Source organism: Brachyistius frenatus, unplaced genomic scaffold (genome assembly GCF_029030835.1).
Source record: "Brachyistius frenatus isolate BFR_SWC_R1_liver_20210118 unplaced genomic scaffold, ASM2903083v1 Contig_168, whole genome shotgun sequence".
In the NCBI taxonomy this organism is placed as follows: domain Eukaryota; kingdom Metazoa; phylum Chordata; class Actinopteri; family Embiotocidae; genus Brachyistius; species Brachyistius frenatus.
The window spans coordinates 702,841-725,000 of record NW_027210767.1 but is presented as its reverse complement, the minus strand read 5'-3'; the positions used below and the strand labels follow the sequence as shown (position 1 = coordinate 725,000).

At 40.5% G+C, this 22,160-nt stretch overlaps 1 protein-coding gene across 2 annotated transcripts in view; it reads right to left on the bottom strand.

Moving 5' to 3' along the window:
* The window catches only part of akap6 (A kinase (PRKA) anchor protein 6), a 171,329-nt gene that overhangs the window by 71,238 nt on the left and 77,931 nt on the right, over positions 1 to 22,160 (bottom strand). For both annotated transcript variants that reach the window (XM_069717070.1, XM_069717071.1), the window contains exons 14-15: positions 10,006 to 10,136; positions 923 to 1,043 (exon numbers count right to left, since the gene is read on the bottom strand). In XM_069717070.1, the coding sequence (XP_069573171.1) occupies positions 923 to 1,043; positions 10,006 to 10,136 (252 nt within the window). The remainder of the gene's footprint in view (positions 1 to 922; positions 1,044 to 10,005; positions 10,137 to 22,160) is intronic.

Below are 22,160 nucleotides of genomic sequence, written 5' to 3'. Positions count from 1 at the left end.
TTCTGTTTCTGAGTCTCCAATTATGTCCAGAGTCAAAGTCCATAATCGCTTACGTCTGCAAAGGGACATCAAACAGACTTTCTGCAGACTACAGCAGAGTCCAAACTAGGCGCAGACTACGACTTTCTATCTCACAGCCGGTGCAAAGCAGCACCAAGAACAACAAAGTGCTGCTTGACACAGTTGTAATTGTCCCTTCAGCACCACGTTGTTTAAGTAGCAAACGTACTCAAGCCAATCTGAACGCCCGTGTTGCTGTCATGATCGGAATAATTGTTGATGCATTGATGTAGAGATGCACTGATTGACTACTTGGCAAATTCACTGTTATAATAGCAATCCACCGAAGTGTGAGCACACATGGCTCTTAAAAGGGAGATGACACTGTGGTTGGTTTATTTAAAAGTACGCCCAAAACACACTTCTGATTAATTAAGAGACCAAATACAACCCCTCCGAACCATTCGACTTCGACTTATGTTACACTCAGATTATCTGCTGTTAACCTGGCAAGAGTGAATATGAAAACGCCCTAAACACACTCGCAGCATGCACTTTGGAGTCCTTCATCTGACTTCTTTCTGAAGATTACTTCTAAGTCAACGAAATATGGATGTAGCAATGCTGAGGAAAGTATTCTAGGAACGATGATGTGGTGAAGATCACGGCAGTGGCCGAGCAAATGGCAACAACCGTCTTAAATCTCCTCTTAATGCACATTTCATCCCCTCTGCCGAGTGCCCTTCACGGGGGGGATATCTGGATCTTCTGAGACAGTAAGATGACGTCGTTACGGTCGCAGGCGGAGAGGAAGAGTCACTTCAGAGCCTTCGTCACACTGAGAACCAGGTGCCGTAAGTCACGGAGGCTGAAAGGGGTTCTTCTGGTACCAGATCAAGAAGCACAACAGAGCTCGTCTTACCTTAAAGAGGTGATGTCTCTGCTCTTCTGACATCATCAGCTGATGGCTGTCCGTTACCATGGCGTCCATGTCCATCAGCCAATCCCACAGCTCCTGGTACTCGGCCTCAAACTCCTGCAGACTGAGGATGGCGAGAGAAATAGAGGGAGATTATTGAGTTGAATAAGTGTAATTAAATTTTCTTCTTTGCCGTTATTCATATTGTCTTTTCCACGTGTTCAACTTTCTGTTATTGTTTCTTCTATTATTGTAATATTGTTTTGTCCTGCGGCGATGGCAGACATATGCGTCTTGTTGTGGTGATAAGGCATGCGACTAAAAATGCAAAGTGAAATGAGAGAGACAATGACGAATAAATTCTAACTCAGACAGACGGAGAGAGAGAAAAACAAAGAAAATAGTCTGTTCAGAACTGAAACTTAAATTTATTCCAACAAGAATTTAGGAACACCTCAACCGTGTTTGAGACTCTTGTGTGGCAACATCTTCCTGTGATGGTACTTCTGCCAGTTTTTACAGGTAAACCTAACGAGCAGTTAACAAAAAGGAGCGATTCCACTTTGTAAAAGGTTATTGTGTTATCTATAAAAATGTCAGCTGACGACAGTAAACTAAATGTCAGGTGGAAGTGCAGACTTGTTTCAGTCCAGATTCTTTTGCTCTTCTTTATGGAAACACAAAGTCAATCAAATGTTTCCAGAAGACATCAAAAGCTCATTTCATGTTTTAGATCATTTTACATTTGTATTTTGGTTCACAGGGTGTGGGCCAATGAAAAAAACAATCAATCATCAGTCCTGTGATTGCAATACTGAATGGTTATTCAACCAATCTTCCCAACATTTGTCGGACCTTTTTGCAATTTTGCAAGATTACTGCAAGTTCTCTGAAGTAAAGTTACTCAATCGAAGCTGTGCTGAAGGCATTACAGCAAAAAGTAAATCTTTCTAAACCAGACTTGTTTTATCAACAAACAAAACCTCCTCATTCTCGTCAGCAAAGCTCTTCAGCCTCTTCTCTCATAATCACAACTAAACGCATGTCAGTTGATCAGAAGAAACTGTAAACTAGGAAGTGGCGGGGTTTTGTTGGAATAGTAACGTCATGAGAATCAGGCAACCAATCAGCGCCTCCCTATGTCGATCTAATGACAGTTGTAACAGACTGCCCTTTTGTTTTTGGTTTACTGTATGTGCTGAATTAATATGATTTAAAAAGCATTTAAAGCACTTAACCTTAGTTCTGCATTATCGTCACAGACTGTGTGTTTTGTTGCTGCGTCACTTTTATGACTTTTATGATTTATTTTTTTTCTGCAACTTTGGAGGTCATGGATGTTTAAGTTCATAAAATAAAAAAATAAAAAAAACAACTATTACATTTCCAGCTCTTTGTGTGATGTGTACAACTATCATTATAACAAGTGATAACACACGACTCTTTCTTTATTAGGTAGTACTTTTTACAGCAAAAAAAAAAAACTAGATACTTTTGAGAACAGCTGCTGCAAAAACAATAATTTTGAATTGAAGCAATCTCAAAAAGACCTCAGTAAAATCCTAGAAGGAATGCATTATCGCCTTTAGTTTAGGTATGACTAGGAAAAAACCTGCGCACACTCGCTGAACATACGAGTTACCATATGATCTCCTGTAATCACACTGATCAATTATATGGATATCAAGATATTGCTCCCCTGACAGTTTATGCAGCATATGCAAATGAATTAGTTGTTTAATTTTGTGTTTCATAAAATGGGTGTATGATGTTTCTTTGTCCTTCTTTACCTCCTTTCTCACTCCCATTCTCTTTCCTTCATTCTCTGGCTTCATCCCACATCCGCCCCTATCATCCTTATTCATCCTCCTCTTCCTCATTCTTCCAACCTCTCACATTTGTCATTGCCTCCCACATCTTCCTCTCTTCATCTTGCCCCTTTTTTGTTCGCTTCCTCCTCCTCTTCTCATTTCCCAGTACTTCCTCCAGCTGTTCCTCCCTCTCTCCTCTTCTTTCCCACATTATCTTTCCTCTTCCTCCTCCCTGAGCCTCCCCGTGTTCACCCTCCCCTTTCCACCCCCCCCCCATCCTCCTCCTCCCTCCTTCCTCGTCCTCTCACCTCCTCCTCCTCCTCGACACAGGATCACATCAAATATTTATGCTGCTGGAACAGGGGCTGATAGCTCAAACACACACATTACTGTCAGCCGTTTTGTTAAGGTGTGTGTGTGTGTGTGTGTGTGTGTGTGTGTGTGTGTGTGTGTGTGTGTGTGTGTGTGTGTGTGTGTGTGTGTGTGTGTGTGTGTGTGTGTGTGTGTGTGTGTGTGTGTGTGTGTGTGTGTGTGTGTGTGTGTGTGTGTGTTTATTATTTATATATTCGCTGGTTTTCGGTCTCGGCGGGGATCGCCAACATGTTTCTCAACATTAGCGGTGAAATTGTTTGGAAGTCTCCGGTCGCCGACGAAGACAGTTTGACAGCTCTGTCAGGCCCACAGCGTTTCCACGACGACACACAAACACACACACTACACGTACACACCAGTCAGGGCGACCACACATTAAGAGACGCTCTCCGAAGCGCTCGCTTGAAAACAATAACCCAAACACACACACACACACACACACACACACACACACACACACACACACACACACACACACACACTGATAATCACAAGTACACACACACAGTTTCCCAGAAAGCCACACACACATTCATCACAAGTACACACAGACACACAAAAAAGCTTGACATGCCATCGAAGTAGAGAGACTATGAATGAAATTACAAAAACAAGAACAAATAGAAAAAAAATAACTGAGGGACAAAATTCTAACTCTGTGAGTATTTACTGGGGTGAACACATACATATTTACTTCTATACCTGTTATTATGATGCCCATAATTCCCTGTAGAGCTGAACCTTGACCCTAAAACTAAGTCCTAAGACTAAAACTAAGTGAGGACCTGACAAATCACCTTTAAATGTCCTTACTTTCCAATTTTTTTCACTTTCTAAAAATGTCCAGTATTTCATTAAATGTCACCATTCACCAAAAAAGTCTTTATGTACCTAAAAATGTCCCAAATTTCCACACACTGTATGTACTGAAACTCACAGAAAAGAGGGAAAAAAATGACTGACCCTTCTAAAATAATCATATCACATCTATTAAATAACTCATAATTACAAGATTACAAGAGACGTGGTCATATTTTGTATTTTTGTTCGTACATCCAGTGATACACAGCAAATAAAACAAAAAACAACTGTTGATTCGATATGCTGGCTGAAAAAAAACAGGGCTTATGTTATATATGTTATGTTTTCTAATGTGTCTATGTTTCGTACTTTTCTTAAAAAACAAGCTGAAGCTCATATTCATTTCATGAACTTGAGCAGCACCATCGCTCCTGTCCTCTTCAGGACACTGATGATCGATCACCGACTTAATCTTTTCTCGAGATCGAGACCTGTTCTTGTAGGGTATTTTTTCATTTGTGAATTTAATGCACTTATGATGATCCTCATTCCCTGAAAGCTTCCATTTTCCTACACTGTCCTCAGATTACTAAAATGTTCGTTCTCCCTAAAAATGTATCTACTTTTCCAATATGTCTTCACTTTCCAAAATGTTCACATTTTGAAACTTCCCCTGGTTTCTGAAACAGTCCCGACTTTCTCACATTTAAAAAAACAAAAATGCTCTCAAATTACAAAAGCGTCCTTATGTTCCGTCTTCGCTTTCTAAAAAAAATCTCCCCCTTTCTCCAAAGTACTTCTTCCCTCTTCTACCTCCGTCTCTCCTAACGTCCCTCTTTTTTTTTTTCCCCTCCTCACCAGTTACAGAGAAGTCAAATCTTCCAACATCTTTCCACCTGCTCCTCCCCCCCCACACCCCTTCTTTGTCCCACCCCTTCCCACTCCTCCTCACACACTCCTTCGCCGCAAGTGATTCTCAATGAAATCAAACCTAAAACAGAGAAGAAGAAAGCGAAGGAAGCGAGCGCTGCTTCCCTTCCCCCGAGGCGGCGTTCCTCATTATGCGCCGAGCAGAGCGGCCCTTTACCGACTCAGACAGATGAAGCAGATACAACACTCGCCCAGATTGTTTTCTCTTGTCGTTTTTTTCCACCAGCACCACCTCCAATCCCCCTCCCCCTCCCTCCTCCTCCTCCTCCTCCTCCTCTTCTCCCCCGGTTTCCGTCTTGTTCTTGCACTAATGCTAACTAAATGCTTTGTAAAACAGGATCTCTCGGGGGGGGGGGTGTAGAGAGAGGGGTTGGGGGGGCAGAAGACGACAAAACAGACAAATCTGAGAGGGAAGGAGCAACGCGGCGCCACTGCGGGGCTGCGTTCGACGCCGGGAAACGTTACGCGGAGCGTTTGAAGTGTCAGGTACGCTTTCTGTCACATGGCGCTGACGGAGCGCGTGGGAGCGTTACGGAGAGCCTTTTCTGACACTCAGTCACTTGAGGAAATTTTGAATTATAGGAATCTATCATTCCTTTCTACCTCGTCATAATTCCAGTCAACACTGGAAATAATAAAAACGAAGCGGGTATCATGTGAATTTGTGTAAATCTGAATCTAAGTTTTGAACTACTCAGAATGTAAATGACGTGCATCTGCTGAGGTTACGTGTAGTTACAGGTGTGTGTGCGATGGTGTGTGGAGGTGTCCGGTGGGGAGCGGAGACTGGAGGTGCTGAGAAGTTCTCAGTTGGAACGAGGACACATTTGTCAGGCTGCGGGTATGAACCCGACTGTGTTTGGTAAAGTTAAACTTAACAGCGGGCTGGAAGTCAAGTGTTTCACTCCCCCTCTGTGGTTTGAACATTTCAAATCTCTGTGTTCTCTGAGGGGAATGGTTGGTTGTGGATAGAAGTGTCAGTGATGTTCAACATTACAGCAGCAAGATGGGAGAGTGAAACCATTTAGTATAGCAAAAAGCAGGTTTTTACTCCTTTCTGGCATTTTGTTCACCACTGTCCAACATTTTTATCAAATATTTTGTTTGTTTGTAGCTTAACAGGATAATAAGTTCCAGATAGTCTTTTTAACAGGTGTAAAGAGCAGTCCGTTCTTATTCCCAGGATGACAATTAGTAACGTTTTGTTCAAGTCTGCAGGCGTCTGAGATGCACACAAGGTAACCCTGCGGCATCGGTGTTGTAACCACTCGATTTGAAAAAGGCGGTCAGGTGAAGAACATAAAGGGTGAGAAAGTCCGCTTCAGGAGTGAAGGTCAGGGTGTTTGGACCAATGACACAGGACTTTCACCCATGCAGGAGACCGGTGTTTGTGTCTGCGTGAAAATAAAGTCAATGTGAATTTATCTTAAGTAGCCTACACTTGTAAAGTTCTGTAACGTGTTTCATTTAAGTAGCGTATGTCAATTAACCGACGTAAAGTTATTTAACTGAGTAAAACACTTATTTTAGCCCAAATCATGATCTTTTCCTGAACCTATTCACATTGTTTTGGAGCCTAAATCAAATCTATCTTGTGTGTGTCTCTGTCGGTCTTTGTCACCGTGGGCATGGCAACAGGTTGTATGGACTCCACTGGATGTTAATTGAAACTACATGCAGCAACACAGCTAAAAGCGACAATAGGTTCCTAAATTTTAGACTCTGGCTTTGCGGTACGGCTAAGATTGCATGCTATTGGTCAACAGTGCAAATTTGCAGATCAAAGTTTACCCAACAAAGAACTGTACTAAAATGAGCTGAATTTGATTCAAAATTTTGCCTTTTTAAATCATTTACATGGGCCATTGTTATTTTTTTTTTCCTACTGACCGCTGTGTATATGTATTTTAAGAATTCTATACAAGTGCTACATCTTAAACAGGTTTTAGGATAAGCACCTTGTAGCCAAGTCTAAACTTCTGGTTAGAACGAACAGTGTCTCTCCAGTCAGGCTTACATGGATAGATTTGCCATCATACTCCACTTTCCTACTTCCTCGCTTACTCCCTCTCTGCTGCCTGCTGCTGCAACGGCGATAGCGGCTGGAACCGCTGTCTCTAATTCATCATCGTCCATACAGAAGGAAGAAGAGAGGGAGGAGGAGGAGAGAGGAAGACATGCAAGGCCCTAGGAGAGAGAGAGAGAGAGAGAGACGAAGAGGAAGAGGAAAGAGTGGAGGAAGAAAGGTTGGAAAAGAGACAGGATGGAGGGCGAACAAGAGGAAGTAAAGGAAAGGAAAAAGGGAAGAAATGGAAAAGTAGGGATGAAAAAGTAAAAGAGAGGGAAGGGAGTGACGGTTGGAGGGGGGAAAAAACAAAGAAGAGAAAGAATGCAAACTGAAGGAAGAGGAAGAAAGTGAGTGAAAGTGGAAGAAAGGAAAGGGAGGATGAGGAGGACAAGAGAGGAGGATGAAGTGAGGGAATGAAAGGTTGAATGAGTCATATTGGCAGCCGTCACCTTTCAGTCAGAGACTCTGCTGGATTTATGAGGTGATTCACTGACACTCGTCTTGTTTAATGGATTCATCCTACAGAGACATTAAAACCAAACTGTCGATAAGCAGCAGCACAGAGGCCACCGCTGACATTCACTCATTCATCCTACAGACATTAAAGCCAAACTGTCGGTGACCAGTGCTTTGTGGCACACTGACATTCACTCATTAACCCATCTCATGTAATCAGACAGTCATTTATCCATTAACCCACTTATTTTCTAGTTCATTCATCCATTATATCATGCATTCATTCGTTTCTTTGCTTACCCAAATATCCGTACATTCAAATTTACTTATCAATTCATGCATTCATAATTCACGTGCTCAATCATGCACTCATTTATTTATTCTTCTCGTAATTTATGGATTTAGTTACTCATTCTTTTATTTGTTCATTCACTTATGCATCTATCAAATACTATGTCATCCTTTCACATGCTTTTTACTCACTTAATCATTCATTCATTCATTCATTTATTTCCTCTTCCATTCATTTCATATTTCTCCAATCATTTGCTTATTAATAAATTGATTATTTCACTCATTTATCGATTCATTGTATTCACACATCGGCCTCTTCTGCAGCTACAGAAATGGAAGGATGAATTAAGGCAGATTTGTTTATAGGATGAATGATTATAGCAAGAGAATTCATGTGCTTATATGAATGAATGAATGTCCATTTGATCATTATTTTGTTCAAATACATTGTTTTTATGTGCAAAAGGCTTCATATCTTATTTGGACAAAATTTTGAACAGGTCTCATATTTTGTTATTTTAAACCTCAATGAGATATAAAAAAAAAGTTCCGATTATTTTTAATATTAAAAAAAAGCAATAAGAATTATAAAAAATGATATCATGGTATAAAACTTTTTTGCCAATAGAACAATATTTAACTAAAATTACAAATACTGAAAAAATATTTAAGAAAATGGCAATATTAATAAGAAAAAAGAGCAATATTTTCCATTCCCTCTAAATTTCATTTTTGGTATTAATTTGGACATAGATATGGATAGAGGTATTTTGTGCGAGATCAGTAAATAATTCAGTCTGACCTTCATTTTCTTTACAACTGAACCAAAACCAGAAATCTCAACTGAGCTCAACTTGCAGCAGCGAAAGAAAAACATGTAACATCCAATTAATATAAAACTCATCACACACACCACTGAACTGGACACACACACACACAAATGTAAATCTGAAACGCGGCAGCTGACATATGAATAACCAATTAGTGTCCGACACATCCAATGTAAATTACCGAAATATTACACTGCGGTCTCAGAGGGCTGAAAAACACAAACAGAAACAAAATAAGTCTTTCATTTAGATTTGTGGCGCCTCTTTTCACTACGGCACATAAACAACTCGGACAACTTAAAAAATAAAATTAAAAAATCGCATGGAATCCAACTGGTTTTGATTTGTGTGTTTGTGTTTGTGTATTTGTGTGTTTGTGTGCATGCACTTACGACACACCGCATCCTCCGCGTAAGTTACCATGACGACACGCTGACAACACCCACAAAGTCTGCAGAAGACAACATGCTATCGACTCACAGGGAGCAATTTAAGCTCCACTCCTTATTTGCATACACACAACTTGGTGTATGTTTTCATTTTAAATATATGTATGTGAGTGTGTGTGTGTGTGTGTGTGTGTGTGTGTGTGTGTGTGTGTGTGTGTGTGTGTGTGCGTGTGTGTGTGTGTGTGTGTGTGTGCGTGTGTGTGCGTGTGCGCGTGTGTGTGTGTGTGTGTGTGTGTGTGTGTGTGTGTGTGTGTGTGTGTGTGTGTGTGTGTGTGTGTGTGTATGTGTGTGTGTGCCCTGTGTGTGAGTGATAACCACGGAGGGAGGCTCCTCAAAGCCAGGGATGAAACGCCGACAGGCAGCGTGACCAAAGACGGCGCTCGCCGAGCCGAGCCTGTCCACGCCAGATTACTGCTGTTAATGTTCGTACTCTGTGTGTGTGCATGATCACATTCAACTGGGTGTGTATGTGTGTCACATGTTACTGTGGTTGTTATGTCTCTGTCTTGTTTGTCTGTTTCTCCTGTCACAAGAGACAACAATGACCTTATATTCTCCTCTTTTTGTGCGCGTGTATTATTTTCACAGATCAGGATTCACCGATCAATTTTTATTTATTTTTTTCGCACATTTGCAGTTGATGATTTTACCATCCACAGCCTGAAAACTCGCAATGGCTACCTATGCGGACTTGGACACACAACATTCCCAAAAGCTAAAGAACGGAGAGACTGTAGCGAGTCAGGCTAACCATTTTGGTGTAACTACTTAAAAATTCATGTCAAAATTGCACCCCCAAGTGGACAAGTTATTATTATTGCACATTTAAAAGAGTGTCGGCAGAATTGGTGGATAAACAGTCAACAATTATTTGCTGAAAACCTATCTGGGAGTTTTCTTGAATGCTGACAAATTAACTTTTGTAAAAAGTATCAATTATTCAAATTCTATTAACAGCTGCTGATATTGGTTTTTAAATATTTATATATATTATAATACACTAAACCAGTTAAAGAGGCTAATAGAAAAGCAGCTAGACAGGAAGTGATATCTACTTTGTCCTTTTTCTGTTTACCTGTTGTTCCTGGCCAACTGACTGTAGTGCCTCCTGTTGGTGGATGTCGGGTAGTGCAGGCTCCTCAGTTTGATCGCCATCTGCTCGAGGGCGACTCGCTGGGCTTCACACTGACTGGAGATCAGCTCCGCCTGGAAGACACAAAGCAGGACATTAAGGCACATGACAAACTGGATATATTTACAATCTGTTTACAAAATGAACTCCCACTTTCACTTCATTTCTGCAGCAGAAAAGTGTGTTCAGTTGAGCTGATTCCTTGTTGCATACGTCAGACCAGAAGTTTAACTTTTGCAGAAGTGTGATCCTCTATCAAGCTTCAAGCATTTCCTGAATACCCACTGAAAATGTAATGAGCTCATGAACTTTCCATGGGCATCACACACAGGACAAGTTGAAATGAGTTGTAAAATGTACATTAAAAGCACTACAAACACACATATACAACAGCGGCTTGGCACTGGCTGCCCTGAAAGGCAGATTTACTCAATAAACGTTGACGCAGCAACACTGGTATTCATAATCTCAATGTAAACATCCACACAGTCTGGATGATGAAAGCATTGACTGCTGACAGTCATTGTTTACAGACAAAGAAAAGCCAGAACATCCACCAACTGTTCCCAAAGTCCAAACCAAACACAGAGAGGCAGCATTTAGTTATTAGGAACCTGCTGTAGATCAGTTAGAACCAAGTCAGGCCAGTTTCAATGTAACTTTAAAGTTACTTTTAAAACAAGATCCATCACAGAGTAACAGACATTTTAGATCTTTTTAATACCACATACAACAAAATGTAATATCTTTTTAATTCAAATCAGAGACTGGCAGAAAATCCATATCAACAATAAGATATATAACTATCCAATATGCACATAAGTTCATTGATAACTACATGATTTTTTTTGTTTATATCCCACCTGTATTAAAAAAATAAATCTTGGCAACATAATTATTCTATTAACATTACCTGGACCAAGTTAAGGGGGATGAAAACTGGTCAATTAAACCAATATTAGGTCACATTTTTACTAGAACCGACACTTTATGAGTCCATGAGCTAGTCAATTATAACTAACTATAAGAAATAATAGTTCATACTGATGCTGCATGATGAAAGCAAAAGCAAAAAAGAGGAATCTTGCAGTACAGTGTCTCTTGTGTCACGTCTCCGGTCAACCTGAAATGTTGTTGAAGAAAAAAGTTGACTAATGCTTACTAATGCTGCTCAAGAGAGAACACAAATATTCACAATCTTTATAAGTTCAAATTAAGACTTCTTAAGTGACCTTAATTCAATGCTTTTTGAAACTTCTCATGGCCTGCTGATACCCCGCGTTAGATGAGAAGAACAGAAGAGACGGCTGCTTTGCGACCAGAATCAAAGTAGCCCCGCAAACAACCTCATCGTCCTCTGAAAGTGAACGGGGTGTGTGTGCATGCTGAAGTCGTGTGTCTGAGTGGAGGGATCATCTTCCGCTGAGTGTGATTAGCTGTTTATTGCAGATGAATGAGATTTGGTCCGTGCCATGTTTTTGACGGACGTGCCCTTTAAAACCCTGCAAGCGGCCAACAAGCCACTAGAAACGCACTCCACACTTATCCCGCGCTCTCGTCTCGGCTTGACACACACACACACACACACACACACACACACACACACACACACACACACACACACACACACACACACACACACACACACACACACACACACACACACTCATATGTACATGTGTATGCATATAAATGTATAGACACACTCTGATTTCATACACACATCTCGCAACACAAAATCACCCATAAAAACCCGCACACACACACACACACACATTTAGCATGAATTGCTTTTCTCTGGCACAAATTACCCCTCGTACACACAGTCCCATCAAGCCTGCTCAAATGTTCCCATAAAGACACACACACACACAAATTGACCATGAATTGCTCCACATACGCAAAAATAAACATATTCACACATGGTACATGAATCGCTGCTCTTTCTCGCAAATTATCCGTCACACACACACACACACACACACACACACACACACACACACACACACACACACACACACACACACACACACACACACACACACACACACACACACACACACACACACACACACACACACATCACAGCTAGTCGCACTCAGTATCCAGACACAATCATATAGAGGCACTCAACGCGCCGCTCAGATGTAATTGCATACAAACTATATGGAGATGAGGCTTCAATTGAACCAATGAAGGCAGAGTGAGTGTGTACATACAGCAACACACACACACAAACACACAGAGAGAAAGACACACACACACACACACACATGACCGCCTGCTTTTTCCTCATTCAGTAACAATCTGAATAAAGTGTTGTTGCGTCGCGTCGCGTTCGCCGTCCGATCTACTTAGCAGACCCGACGGAAGGATCTGGAAAGGTCATCCAATCTGTGGAAGGCAGAGCCGCTCAATCAGAGAGTTAATAAACAAACCGGCAATACACAATCAGCGGCACTGTCTGTGTTAAGGTGTGTTTGGATGAGAGTATGTTTTGTTTGTGTTTGTGTGTGTGTGTGTGTGTGTGTGTGTGTGTGTGTGTGTGTGTGTGTGTGTGTGTGTGTGTGTGTGTGTGTGTGTGTGTGTGTGTGTGTGTGTGTGTGTGTGTGTGTGTGTGTGTGTGTGTGTGTGTGTGTGTGTGTGTGTGTGTGTGCCGCTGCTGTTACAGAATTGAAACTAACTGGAAGCTCTCAGGACAAAAAAATAAATAAAAAAATCTCACTTTGCCGAAATGTCTCTCAACTTTCCTTCATTACTTCTCTCTTGGTTGCGTTTGCGGGCTGTTTGCTGGCTGGTTAGCGAGTCAGAGAATCAGTCAAGTTGCTCATTAGTTGGTTGGATTATTTATTTTTTCTCTCTGCTAATGTGTTCCATCAAACAGCTTATAACGCTGAAGCCGGGCCCACAATTACATTTATAAAGTTATTTTGATTTAGGTGAATAAAGACATTTATCAAGCAAATTAAAGCATGAGTGACCTTGATTACATTTATATGCTCAGTGAGGGACAGCCAATCAGATAGATGGATTTTATCCTGGCATCCAGCCTTTAAGAAAATCTTTGCATTTTCTTTGTGATTTTTCTTCTTTTACAGGTTAAGTGGCTGAAATTGCCAAAAAAAACAAACAGGACAAACAAAGGAAAGTCTGATGCTTTTCGAGGCGATGCGTCAGAAAATATTGACTATAATAATATAATAATACATCTAGAAACACATTGAGCACAGACAAAGATGCAGAACCGTGCAAACACAATCAATTCCGAATCAATATGTTTTCATCTTTCGGTGCTAAACTTGAAATTTGATAGCAGAGGACAGACTTTTAGACAAAGTTACTTGCTGACAAAAAACTTTAAAGTTATGAGAGTAAATTTGTCGGAGCTACGAGGTTGTGATGTCCGTCAATCAGCGAGAAGGTCACTAATGGAGTCAGTCACACACGCAAAGAATCTGTTCAGTTTTCAGAATTCAGTTATTTTATTCTGACGTTTGCATCAAGCAAGCGAAGACAATCTTAGGTATGAAAAAGCCAATTACATCCATAACAGCTGACTAAAGCCATAATGAAACACACACACACACACACACACACACACACACACACACACACACACACACACACACACACACACACACACACACACACACACACAGCGAAGCAATTTCTCCTGGACGCCTTGAGGACACAGAGCTGGAACACATCGACTGTTTAACCACACACACACACACACACACACACACACACACACACACACACACACACACACACACACACACACACACACACACACTGATGAGTTGGGCTGCTTCCCAGTCTGAAGGAGTCTCAAGGATTTCTGTCAAAAATTATTTGGCTTCAAACTACAGTCATTGCTCTCTCTGTGTGTGTGTGTGTGTGTGTGTGTGTGTGTGTGTGTGTGTGTGTGTGTGTGTGTGTGTGTGTGTGTGTGTGTGTGTGTGTGTGTGTGTGTGTGTGTGTGTGTGTGTGTGTGTGTGTGTGTGTGTATTGATCATTTTGTCAGACTGTCTACTGTAACAAGGATCAAAACAGTACACTATTTATACATTTGACACCAATGGACTTGAGCCTGTGTAACTTAAAATGCTACTGAGGCACAGATGTGCAAACTGAGACCATACCATAATTACCACATATCTGCAACCCAACACAGCACACAGTGTCCACTAATTCAGTATCTGATCAAATGTAAAATTTTCACAATCTCCAATTCTGTTTCTGAGTTACGATGTTGAATAATGGACACGAAAGGGTTTTTACAGAACATTCTGATTGTCATCGTAAAGTTGACTTCTGACCTTTGAATAGAAAACGCAGTGACTTCTGACCACCAAAATCGTATCAGTTCATCGTTAAGTTTTATTGAATGTTTGTGCCAAATTTGAATAAATTATCTCAAGGTGGTCTTGAGATATCGCGTTCACGACGAGGTGAAAGGACACCATTTGTTTCTTGTGTACAATGCGACCAATGAAAAAGTCAACCACCACCACCATCATCATTATCATTGAAGTCTCTTAACACAACCAACCATTCATCAAAGCTGGAATACAATTGGACAAACAATTAGACAACTTTTAAACAAAGCTTCAGTTTCGCCAATGAGCTGACGGACTTATTTGGCTTGAGAAGCGCTGTCCATGGTGCTGAATCTGCTATATACCCCTGAGTGGATACAGATGCACAAGAATACATATTTTCTGTTACGTAGCATATTGGCTGATTAGCATTATAAAGAGGATACCATCCAAATAACATTTGACTCTGAGTCTGTCGACTGTAGACTGGAATTTAAGCAATCACAGTATAACCTACAGTCCAAATTTGATATTAATTAGCCTCTACAGTAAATACGGGTGGAGGTTTCTGCCTGCTGTTTCTGTTGGTGCGTGCCCAAATCTTAAAGACAACTAATAGAAATAAACTGAAACAAATAAAACTCTGTTTTATCATTCCTGCTTTAAAATTGTGTTTGTGTGATTTTAAATGAAATGGCTGAGTTCAGTGTTTCCAGTTCTGTTTTTAACGCTGCTAATAACAGACACACAATTCAATAAGAATCTCCCTCGTTTGTTGACTATGTAGATCATCCCCTGACACACACAAAGCCTGATTGTAGATCTGCGTGTATGCTCGTGTGCAAGTGTGTGTATCTTGCACTTCGATGTGCTGAAGCAAGTCATTTTGGAGCTTTTTGTTTACATGTCAGGGCCAATTTATCCAGCCTCCCTGGAAACCCTCACAAGCACATTCCCCTCGAGGTGTTTGTGTGTTTGTGCGTGTTCCTTCTATGTTTTCATGTCTCAAAAATATACGTATGTGTGTTGATGTTGCTGCTGTGAAAATGTATCTGGATCTCTTACAAATGTGTGTGTGTGTGCGCACGCGTGTGTGCGTGCGTGTGTGTGTGTGTGTGTGTGTGTGTGTGTGTGTGTGTGTGTGTGTGTGTGTGTGTGTGTGTGTGTGTGTGTGTGTGTGTGTGTGTGTGTGTGTGTGTGTGTATTTGTGTGTGTGTGTGTGTGTGTGTGTGCGTGTGTCTCCTGGGGTTTTCCCGGGGCTATAACTGCCAATCAAACAGCGGTGTTAGGACTGAGAGCTGAGCAGCAACAGCAGCGTGTAAACACACTGCAGGATCCAAAACACACCGTCTGCTCTTCAATATCATTCATTAAAAAAAAACTAATATCAGATCATAAATCAATGCAGTAATCAATCAAGTCACAGAGATTGATAAACAGGAGAGAAAGCATGTCCACTCGTCCAAAATATCCGTCTCAGTTTGGCCTCCTGTGCCAAGCAAAGAGACACTTTTTGTGCAACTGGACGTCCAGCAGCGCCCACGGTGTCGCCTCTGCATTGCTCCTTTTAACTGGCAGAAACATCTTAATGCCGGAAGTCATGTGAAAGGACTTCTGGCCCCTTCGGCTGCTGTGCTGATTGTTGCCCGGAGCTCTGTCCAGTATCCGCAGGTTTCTTTGTCACCAAGAAAGCAGAGAGCCAAATTTTAAAGAAAGATTCCTACAATGCTAGGGCTGTTTTTCTTCTTTCCCCCGTGACTCTGCCAAATACTTTCCTGTGTGTCTCAGCAGCTGCTGGACTGATTTGTTATGAAGGGATTTGATTATTTCCAAAGTACAAGGGTTTTACCATGTAGCTTTATAGGGGTTCAGGGCTCAAAAGTAATTCACCTGTTGTTGGTGTGCAGGACAGGAATTTATATACTAACAACAAGAACAAGCAAGTGAAACAAAAATATAGTTCAACAGCTTCAACGCATTTGGAACAAGAGGGTTTTAATCCGTGAGCCTTCCACAGAGTCTGTCCTTTAAATCCACAGTTGATGTTAATTTCTTGCGGTGTGCCTCCGTGTGTGTGTGTGTGTGTGTGTGTGTGTGTGTGTGTGTGTGTGTGTGTGTGTGTGTGTGTGTGTGTGTGTGTGTGTGTGTGTGTGTGTGTGTGTGTGTGTGTGTGTGTGTGTGTGTGTGTGTGTGTGTCTTGCAGGTCAATAACTGAGGTGAGATATTCCAATAACCGGGTGTTTTTGTCTTGATAGAGCGAAGCAGTGGGTAATGATACAGGATCGATAATGGATATGAGACGGCTGCATCCAGCTGCTAGCATGCATGCGCGCACACACACACACACACACACACACACACACACACACACACACAGAGACACACACACCTGCGCATGTCGATACTGTAATACAGCTTGTGAAGCAGTTGAATGAATGCTCCACTTTCATCTTTGAGGGCAGAATAAATAATTGCCAGCAATACAAGAAAACACACGCACGCACGCACAAACGCACACGCACACGCACGCACGCACGCACGCACACACACACACACACACACACACACACACACACAGCGCTCCTCCCAATAGCTTCAGCTTATAACAACCAGACCACAAGAATAGTGAGCAACTGGAGGCAGCCGGTTCGGTTACAAACAAAGAAAATAATTGGTCTGCAATTCAAAAATTTATGGATAATCTATAATTACCATTATTAACATAAAATTAACTTGTATCCAGTGTTTTAAATTTGTAAAAAAAATATATATATATCTAATGATAATTATGTCATTTTCAGACACAAACCTACCGTAAATAACTTTACATGTAAAATAAAGGCAATTTTTTTTTTAGTTGAAGCAAATGCAAAGAAAAAAAGGAAAAACGGTCACGTGATTTCCGAGCGAGCCACATCTGTAAAAGAGAGCAACAAGTGATGCATGTGTGTGCGTTGTCCGCAGGCAGCTTGTGTTGTCCAGATGTTTTTGTTGAAGATTTCATCTCAAAACTAAAATCAACTAAACAAACTTTCCACTTACCTCACTTTTCCCTCTGACCTTCTACAACCTGAATCTCTCCTCCTCCTCCTCCTCCTCATTTATCTATCCAATATCTCCTTCTCTCTTCATAAACAAAAGACTGTAAGTGGCACAAATTCTGATGGAGGGAATTTGAAAAGGTTTGTGCCGAGACCAGCTGTGGGGCTGACTGTACTCACCATATGCAGAAATGTGTTTCTCTGTTTAGAAAGCCTTCATGGGACTGACTGAAACCGATTTTACAGTGGAAACCATTACTTTTCGAACAGACCTCTAAACAGAGGCAGGGTGCACTCAGAAACATCAAAGCATCGGTTTGATTACAAGTACCTGGAGCCAGTTATTCGAGCTGTGTATGTGTTCAAACTTAGTCTTAATTTACAGAGAACTGAGTTAAAGCCGGTCGCACCACAAACACCAGTTCTTACACATCAGGGTTTATCTAGAGCCGTGGGGACGGCTGCACATCCGATAACCACCCAAACAATTTGCCTGCTGGAGAATAAATTATAGTGCAACATATAGAGCACGTAGATGAGCTGAGTGAAAACAGGCAGCAACAGAAGACTTCTGCCCTCACTGAGTCAGCCATGACCAGGATTATGGAGCAGCACATAAACCTCGGAAGATAAATATTTTACAAAAAAATCGTACAATTAACAACATTCCAAGATATTTTTAAGATTTGGATTAAACTGAAAGACAAAAAATATGTTACCTTTCGTTTCTCGTCTCAGTTGAAAATAAATAAACTGATGTTTTTGCTGTCTGAAGGTCCAGAAGTGGCCTCATTCGGACCTGCTGGTCAACCATTAGTCGGCGTCAGTCATCAAACCTCACAGACCCACCACACCACTTCCCTGTGAAACTCGCACAATGCCCTCTGACTCCACCTAGACCTCATCTCTCACTCTTTCTCATAAACATCAGATTTTTTATGTCGGTTAATTATTTCCTAATTAGTTTGCGTGTTAATTAGAATAGTCGCTAATGTTAATTAGCCGTATTAATGGGAGCTGCTGTAACACCTGCCCCCAGCGCCAGGCTCCAGTGCCTGCCAAATATCTTCATCACAAACCGGCTTCAAAGCTCCAAAATGCCATTTCTTGTTTTTATGCTATCGATAAAAGACTCATGAGTCTTATATTTTAGACAGACTTTGGTATTAGAGAGTGGAGTTTCAACAGAAAAAAAAAACTTTACACGTACTTTTAAATTTCAGTTTTGTATTATTTTTTCTTTTACAAAAATAAAGTCAAACATTTCAAATTTGCGCTGGATTCCATTTATTGGAAACAGCGTATGTTGTAACATTTCACTTTCGATGTTTTGGATTTCAATCATTTTAAAAACAAAATATATAGTAGAGAGCAGTAGAATTCTAGCTGCAACAAATACGAAAACTACAAACAGATTAAAAGTGATTTATTTGTATATCTAAATATATACATCCTCTGGAGATTTGCATCTAATTAAACAGGTCCTGCAATATGATTGTTTTTTTTCAAGACCTGACAATGAGCTCAACACCAGACCCGCGTGCATCTCCGAAATGTGTTTTAAAACGCTGATAAACATGACACGGCAATTTATGTTATTAATATTTCACTGAGCGGATAAATGAATGTTGTGACATGCAAAAGTCAATTTTCCCCATTGTTTAATAGATTGCATCTTTAGAAACAGACTGACTGCAATGAAGCCAGAAATAAATAATTAGAAAAGTCACTTTATCCTTTTCCAGCAGACTTTGAGGTCTCCAGTATCATCTCATAATTTAATATAAATCTGACAGTCATCACTGTTTACTACTTGTAGCTGCTTTTGTTGTTTTTGTCATCTCAATAACAACCGTATCTCAGGGACAGATATGACATGTGCCGGCACGTGATGAAAACAAAGGCATGAAGACGATAAGAACCATCTTCTTACAGGGAAAAATAAATTCGAAAATTCTAAAGTAATCCATAATCTGGTAAATCATACAACCTTCCAACAAAATAAACTTGTTACTGGCAAATGGCTTTTACTATTACTAGTTTACATAATTGGGATAAGTATGTTTTAAAGCTTGTGTGCTTGATTGGCAGGTTCACAGAGTTGGTGCTCGTCTGAACACTAACTTTGCTCAACAGTCACCGTTTCTCCTTCAACAAAAGTGATAAATACTCTATATTTTTCCCTGGGGCACACCCACACACCCACACACACACACACACACACACACACACACACACACACACACACACACACACAAAGGTCGCTGACACGTCTCTGTGCTGAATTAGCTGATCTCCCAGCATGCTCTAGTGATGCAGACCTAAAACACTATTAAGAAAAAACATCAAGCAGCCCAAAGAGAGAGCAGAGGGAAAATGATGATCACCTGAAAAATCAATAAGATCTCTCCAATCTCTGCTCTCTCTCTCTCTCTCTCTCTCTCTCTCTCTCTCTCTCTCTCTCTCTCTCTCACACACACACACACACACACACACACACACACACACACACACACACACACACACACACACACACACACACACAGACTCGTGTTTACACCACTTCAGAGGACATTGCATTGATTTATAGTCGTTTCAAACTGAACCGCTGCTTGTCTGATCCAAACCTCGTATACTAACCTTAAACCTGAAATTAAAGATTTAAATTGTGGGGACTTTCATTTTGATCATTGAAGGAGCACAAGTCCCCACAATGTACCATACAGACTTGTGTCCCCAAAACGCAAGTTATACAGGAATACTCAGACACGCTGAATCATGAGGGCAGATGAACAACATGAAGGTTTTCAAAGATAATTACAGGACAAAAGAGGTAAACTGGTAAAATGTTGGGTGGAGGAAGGAGAGAGCAAAGAGAAAGAGGGGTGGGGGTGGGTGGGGGGGTTAGAGGAGGGAAACAGATGGAAAACATCTAAAGTCTCCAGCAGTGTTTTAGTAATTTATTTAGTGTTTATCTTCCTCTCTGTTAATTCATCCGAGTATCAGATGATGTTAGTTTGTCTGTGTGTCTATACAGATAAATTAAAAGGAAATGTGTTTTTTAAAGAGAGGACAGAAAGGGAAGACATTTTTAGTCAGGGGATTTTGGAAAGAGAAAATGTTTTCAGAAGGTTTTTTTGTAAGCATTGACATGAAAGATTTTTTTTTTTCTTCTTCTTCTTCTTTCTCGCTCATAAAGGTTTTAAGAAAGTGATGAGACATGTTGGAAAGTGGAGCCCTTTTTTGGAAAATGAGGAAATTATAAGAAAATCTGAACTTTGGTTCATTTTGGGGAAGAAAAGATCTGTTTTTAAAATGAAGATATTTTCATTTAGGACATTTCTATTTTAAAAAATAAATGAAATTAAAAGATGGCAGGGACATTTTTAGAAAGTTAAAAAAAAAAAAGCAAGGAAAGGACAAGTCTCCTCATAAGTGTGTCCACAAATAGTGTGAGCGTCTCCAAAGACAGAAAACAAAAGAAATTTAAAAAAAATTACAATCCACCGTCAGCAGAATCTACATGGTTTAACACGCTGCCTTCTTGTTGTTTTCTCCTCCGTCCATCCCTCCATCATCCTCCATCCATCCCTCCGTCAGGTGGAGTGACCTTGTATTTCATTTACTGATAATTACATGGATTTATTCCACCGAGAGGCTTTAATTAGAATGCTAGAAATATTGATTGCCTCTATCATCTCCCTCTCTCCTCCACTCCATCCCTCCTCCGCTCTATCCCTCCATCTGTCCATCCCTCCATCAGCCCCCAAACTGAATCAGACAGAAGCAGAGGGAAGTTAAAGGGAGAGAGACGGAGAAAGGTAAAACAACAAAGAAGAAAAGAATGCACAAAATACAATGATACTGTACTCTGTTAACAACTAAGTACAAATTATGCTATTTTAAAAGTATCACTTTGCTTGTCCTTGTAATTTGAATTCATGTCTTATTATGTTAATTATATTTGATTGTTATATTTGTAAATTAAAAGTTTCAATAGAGACATTTATTTAGAATCAGATCATTTTTGTTTCATCTGAACAAAGAAAAACAAACTGCATCGATGATTGAAAACAAACTAAATTAACATTTCGCAAACATTTGGAAAATAAGTTTTAACTGTTCGTGTCAGTTTAAATACAAACTCCCAACCAAATGGTTAAATCATATAGGTACTGCGGAATGCAAACGCATGGCTTTTAATAAGCTTCCTTTAGCTTCTAGATTTGTTTTTTTGGCACATTTCCTGATTGGTTAAGTTGCGGGCTTTGCAGCAGCAGCAGGAGGAAGCTCTGATAGATACCCACTGTACACCTGCTCTGCACTAAACTGCACACAGACACCAACCAGGAGGGCAGGTGGACATAAACAACTCCAGTGGGATCATATTGTTGCCAACAAATTCACTATATCAGCTTTAAAAAAGTTAAAGAAATGTCTAAAAAAAAAATCAAAAACAAGAAGCTTCAAACTAGCAATTTAAATTTTACCAAGAACAACAAGCCTATTCACTCGCAGCTCAGCTCCTAATGATAGAAAAGCAAGTGCTGGTATTGGACACCAAAAGCTGGAGATCTCATATTGATTATTTATTATGTAACTTGATAATTAATTACATCCGTAAGTCCTCATCATAAATGCGTTGTGGGAATGGAAAGAATGTTTTCTTGCACACGGGGCATCGAGGAAAAAAAAAACAGAGAGCAAAATTAAATGAATGTTCAGCCGAGCTAAC